Source organism: Phyllostomus hastatus, unplaced genomic scaffold (genome assembly GCF_019186645.2).
Source record: "Phyllostomus hastatus isolate PE091 unplaced genomic scaffold, TTU_PhHast_1.1 phas_scaffold_1066, whole genome shotgun sequence".
NCBI classification, from domain to species: domain Eukaryota; kingdom Metazoa; phylum Chordata; class Mammalia; order Chiroptera; family Phyllostomidae; genus Phyllostomus; species Phyllostomus hastatus.
The window spans coordinates 5,487,495-5,493,494 of record NW_025334004.1 but is presented as its reverse complement, the minus strand read 5'-3'; the positions used below and the strand labels follow the sequence as shown (position 1 = coordinate 5,493,494).

Genomic DNA, 6,000 nt, shown 5'->3' with positions numbered 1-6,000 from the left:
TATGCAAGATTTCCAGAATACCCAGGGAAAATTAATCCTCCTTTCAACATGTTAGGATTTGATGCTGAAATATAAAAGCAGCATGGTCTAGTTTCGCAGCAAAGAGGCCTGTTTCTAGCCTCCCACCGGGAGCAAGGACCTAAAGTCATCTTTCCTTCCGTTTTTTCCTTCTTTCTCTGAGGTTCCACCCCTATCCCATTCGGGTCCCTCTCCTTTTCCATCTTCACCTTCTCCCATAAGTGGGCAAAATAGGAAACGGAAGTTGTTGCTTAGTATAGTGCTCGAAAAGGCTATTTTAATTAAGGGGGGAAAAATTCCTCTCCAGGTTCCTCATTTTGTAGTGAGTCCGAACGCCCACTGGCTCCCCAGTCCTCCTCCACCGAAGGGTCGTTACTGGTGAGAGGAAGTGCGGATTGCTGGAGGGGGTGTGAGACCCTTCATCCGCAAAGAAAGATCCTCGAGCGATCCGGCTTGGGATCCCGGGAGGCGCGGGGAGCACCGCCCCTCGCCCCGTGCGGACGCGTGGGGGAGGTGGCAGCCCCTGCCCAGCGGGGGAAGCCCATTCGAGGGGCCCGGGGGGCAAGGACAGCGTTGAGGCGACGGCGGCGGTGGCGGTGGCAGTGGCGGTGGGGACGCGGCGCGGCTGCCGCAGAGGAGCAGCGGCGGCGGGCGCGAGGGGCGGGGCGCCCGCCGCAACTTCTGCCTTTGCCTCTCTGGCGCTCTCCGCGGAGTCGCGCAGCGGCTGCGGGCTGTAGGCTGCGGAGCCGCCAGCCGAACCGGATCAGCTAGCAGGAGAACCCGCGCGTCCCGGGCATCCGTCGGGTGCCTGAGGCGCCTCCTGCGGGGAGTCCCCACGCGGCCGCGCTCACGCGTTGTCCGCAGCGGCTGGGGGCCCGGGACGTGCGGGGCCGCGAGGCCGAGCCGGGCGCCCCCCAGCGGCCGGCGCGGGCCTCATGGCTGGGCCGGGCGGAGCGGAACCGGCGAGGTGAAGCCCCTGGGCCCGCAGCCGGAGTGTGTGGCGGGGGCGCCGGCTCCATGGGCAGCAGCGCACAGCGGCACGATGATGGACGTTAACAGCAGCGGCCGCCCGGACCTCTACGGACACCTGCGTTCTGTCCTCCTGCCGGAGGTAGGGCTGCCGGACCTAAGCCCCGACGGCGCCGGGCCGGTCGCGGGCTCCTGGGCGCCGCACCTGCTGCGCGGGGTCCCTGAGGTGACCGCTAGCCCTGTGCCCACCTGGGACGCACCCCCGGACAATGCCTCCGGCTGCGGGGAGCAGATCAACTACGGCAGAGTGGAGAAAGTTGTGATCGGCTCCATTCTGACGCTCATCACGCTGCTGACGATCGCCGGCAACTGCCTGGTGGTGATTTCGGTGTGCTTCGTCAAGAAGCTTCGCCAGCCCTCCAACTACCTGATAGTGTCCCTGGCGCTGGCCGACCTCTCGGTGGCTGTGGCGGTCATGCCTTTTGTCAGCGTCACAGACCTTATCGGGGGCAAGTGGATCTTTGGCCACTTCTTCTGCAACGTATTCATCGCCATGGACGTCATGTGCTGCACCGCCTCAATCATGACCCTGTGCGTGATCAGCATCGACAGGTAAGGCCCGGGCCGCCCCGTCCCGGGGTCCGGCTCGGGGTATGTGCTTGCTGGTAGCAGAGCCCCGCGCGCTCGCCCTGTCTGGGAGGGTAAGCCAGACTTCACGCGGGATGAAGGGCTACGCTTTAAAACATCAAACCCCCATATATCATCCCTACACCAACCAACTTCAGTTACAGCAAAGCCTATATTCACCTTTGAAAGAAGAGCCCGAAATGTTCTGGTTTCCTCTAGTGAGGACTTTACGACCAAAGTTAAGAGTATTTCAAGCATTAGCAGTTCCAGCAGGGGGTCCCTTGTCTTGGTTTTCGGGCGGAAAGAATTTGGTCCTTTCTGAGCTTGACAGACCCTTGCTGTGAGCCCCAAAGAGTCGATTCTTACTTTCAGAAACCCGTGGGAGAAAAGTCACCTTGCTTCCCTGGTTGTGGGGGCTACTCCTCAGGCCAATGAAAAGACCTAGGATGGTCCTAGAACTGGGGGTCTGCATGTCTTAACGTTGCACCCCTATGATTGCTGATTGTGATTCTCCTTTTGAAAGTCTGATTTTAGTGTTTGGCAAGGCTGTTTGCATCCTGTAGACTTACTGACTGGAGCCTTACTCCCTGTCCGAATGGTTGGTTCTAGCCTTTCATCATATCCCTAGGGAATCTTCTCTTGCGAACTCCCCCACTGGAGTAATTGAAACAGACGCTGATCATCTGTCAGGGATGCTGGGGAAAAAATTCCTGCCGTGGGTATCGGATTGGACTAGGAGATCCCCAGGGTTCCTCCAGACTCTAGGATTACAGGATTCTGCAGTGGAGCTACTCTTTGGCCCTAGAAATATTGTGCAATTGACAACTTGAAGTATGGTCCCAGTGCTTTTTGGCTACAGAGTAACTCTGCTTCTCTTGAAACTGAAATATTAAACCTTCATATTCACACTCAGAATTCTGCTCGTCCTTTAAAACCAGCACAGGACTGGTACTTTGTTTAATGATACAGAGAAATGATTGCTTATTTTCTTTGGGGACATACAGAACCTTTAAATGTGTAGACCTTTTTAACATAGGAGACATAATCGATGCCTTCACACTTAAAATGACAGTGCCTCAAAAGACAGTCTAGCTTGAAACTGAAAATTTCCTCCTTTTCCTCCCTGTAAACACAGGGAGGGGTTTGTGGTTTGTTGATATTGAACATGTTCTGCTATTTTACTGTTTGGCCAAGGTTTATGATAACCGAGTAAGGGGAATGTTAGGGAAGGGGATATTTTCAAGGAAAAAAATACATTGTAGCTGTATTTAGTTAAAGAGCTAGATTATTTTTAAAAAATTGGATCCTGCCATTTTATATATTATGTTGGGATTTTCTGACAGAAAACAAGGAATTATTTTTAACAGTAGAACATGAACTGCATATATGAGAATATTAGCTCCAAACTTGACAGCTGAAGTTCTGAGTTACTGTAGTTAAGAATGTCAAAAACATATGCATTTACAGTCTGGTTGTGGTGACAGAAACTAGGAAAGCATGCTCAATATACATAGTAAGTATAAACATGAACTATAAGCGCAAAAATTCTGCTGCTTAGCCAACCAAAACAGTGCTCCCTGCATGAATGGAGTCCTTTAAATAGCACTCAGTGTGGTTAAATGAATAACAATTTATGTTGCTAGTAATGCATTTATAATCTTTTTCATTTCATAATTGATAAATGATAAATAACATAGCATGCTAACTTGTCTTCTAAGATACCCAGTGCTTCTGTTCTTCTGAGCACATTTAGGTTTGGCTGGGACCACCCTGAGATTCCCATGCATAAGCTAAAGGTTTTCTTCACTCAGGGTGCACGTGTGACTTACCAGCAGCAGGAACATCTTGAATAGAGTGAAGAGGTTAATCTTTCTTGTCAAGAGCTTGTAATTTGTTCATCAACTATATCCTTATGATGTCACAAATTATGATAATTCAGGGATATAGATTCTGTCTCTTCATTTCCTATAAGAATTATGCCATTGATGATTTCAGCTTAAAAATTATTTTAGAAGATAAACATGTCATTTCTTTACATAATACGAAGAATTAATAATGGTGGGAGACACGGATTGCTTTGCTTCCAAGAACACAGAGAACTAAACATGAGAAAACAGGAAATGCTTTGACATCTAAGGTGAATTATTTTTCAAAATACTGTTTTTTCTCTGTTCCATTGTAGAATATGACCGACAATATTAAAATGTGCTGACAAAATATGAAAACATTTCATCTTAATTTATTTATTTATTCCCTGTTGATTACTTAATATAGGTTATACTGTGCTTTGCAGCATAATCAAAGATGAATAACAATTTTTCTGCTTTTGAGCTCATACTATATTATGAGAATTTGGATTTCTGTTGGGCATTTAACATTTGGTTAATGGAACCTTGATATTTCTTAACTGGGATGCTTTTCCAGCCTTTTCCAATGCAATTGCATGCCATTTTCTTTACAGGTTTCAACACTCCCGTATCTACCCTTTTCAGATAATGACTCACGGTGATTGAAAAAGTAGCAGCCATTGGGTGGGAACTTCCTTATCCTTCCACCACGAAACAAACTTTCCCACATCTGTACTCTTTTTATTTCCTTCTAGTTAAAAAGCAGGAAGACATTCTGTCCCAGCAAAGACCAAACCACCTGCACTTCGCATCCCATCCCCTCTTACCACCTCAAGGACTGGGTTTCTTCCTTGACTGCTCCTATCTTCTTTGTCTTCATTTTTTTCTCTCAACTGGACAAAGGTTGATCTTCTGTTTTTAAGAACTCCTTTGGCCTTATTTCTCTCTCCAGTTACTGGCCCACTTCACAGTTCAGCTGTGCCTGCAACCTCTCTGTATTTCCTTACTCCTCAGATAGGTGAGTTTTACACTCAACAGTTCTACAGTTCAATAGTCCCCCTTTTAGGATGCTCTTTTAAAAATAGAAATTAAGTCACTCTTATGTACAGGGTGAAAGCATACGAAAACAGTTAGTTCTGTATGTTTTTTTAAGTGAACTTATATAAGAATAAAAGTGCAAAATAGTTCAGAGGAATAGTGAACACCAAATTTAGGAGAGTGGTTTATCTCTGGTGGAGTGGGTGGAGGTGCGGTCAGGGAGTAGCACATGGAACTATATTGGTAATGTTTCGTTTCTTAGTTTTGGTGGTTTATATAGACTTGTTCTTCTTTGTGTATCTTTTTGTATGTTTGAAATATATTTTAAAACTTTCTTGAAATACATGCATGCAATCTGCAACTAGATCAAGAAATTGAATATTATTAATCTCCCAGAAGTCCTCTCCTGCCCCTACCCAGTTTCTGATACTCCCAGAGATAACCATTGTCTTGGCTTTTTTATCATAAATTAGTTCTGCCTGGTCAGAACCTCATACATGGAGTGCTATAGTATACACTCATAAATCTGGTTTCTTTTGCTGAATATAATGTTTGTGTGATTCATTCATAGTTTTTACTGTCAGTGTTTTCATGTGTTTTTTATTTTTTTTCTGAGTAGTATTCCATTTGTCTATCAGTTTACTTGAAGATGGAAATTTGAATTGTTTCCAGTTTTGGAATATTACTAACAGTGACTCTATAAACATTTATTTGTGGACAAGTAGTTTTGTGGACATGTTTTCATTTCCTTTGGCTTTATATAACACTGGATAATAAGGTACTTTATTGCATTTTAATTCTGTGCAACCCCCTTATACCATTTGTGTTATCCTTGTCATGCATTTTATTTTACATATTTTAAAAACCTATTAGATGATTTTTATTGTTATTTTAAACAGTCAGTATTCATTCTTATTTACCTACATGTTTATCTTTCCCATTACTCTTGATTCTTTCCCTACATTACCATGCTTTCATCTGGGATTATTTTCTTTTGCCCAGTTAGACTTTCATTAGCATTTTTAAAGAAGTGAGTGCTGGTGACAAATCTTCTGTGTTTACTTGTCTGAAAGTGTCATAAGTTTACCATCATTTTTTGAATGACAATTCCTCTAAGCATGGGATTCTATATTTGAGGATTTTTCAACACTTTAAAACATTGTTCCACTGTCTTTAGGCTTCCATAATTTCTGTTGAAAAATCAGCCATTAATCAACATTATCATCACTCCTTTAAAGAGAATATGTCTTTTTTCCTCTGACTACTTTTAGGATTTTCTCTTTATCTTTAGTTTTTATCACTTATTCCATGATGTCCCTAAGTCTGGCATTATTATTTTTTGTTGTTGTTGTTTTGTCATAAGCCCTACAGGGTTTCTTAGTAATTTTTGTATCTGTGCATTGATATCTCTGAGTTTGCTATTGTTTCTTTAATTACTTTTACTATCCCATTCTTTCTTATTCTGCCTTCAAATTTACATGATTTAAACCTTTTTTCTTGC

At 44.5% G+C, this 6,000-nt stretch overlaps 1 protein-coding gene across 2 annotated transcripts in view; it reads left to right on the top strand.

The window, feature by feature from the left end:
• Nucleotides 1-386: 386 nt before the first annotated feature.
• The window catches only part of HTR7 (5-hydroxytryptamine receptor 7), a 76,505-nt gene continuing 70,891 nt past the window's right edge, over nucleotides 387-6,000 (top strand). For both annotated transcript variants that reach the window (XM_045854706.1, XM_045854707.1), the window contains exon 1: nucleotides 387-1,599. In XM_045854706.1, coding sequence (XP_045710662.1) covers nucleotides 1,061-1,599 — 539 coding nt within the window. In that variant the 5' untranslated portion in view covers nucleotides 387-1,060. The remainder of the gene's footprint in view (nucleotides 1,600-6,000) is intronic.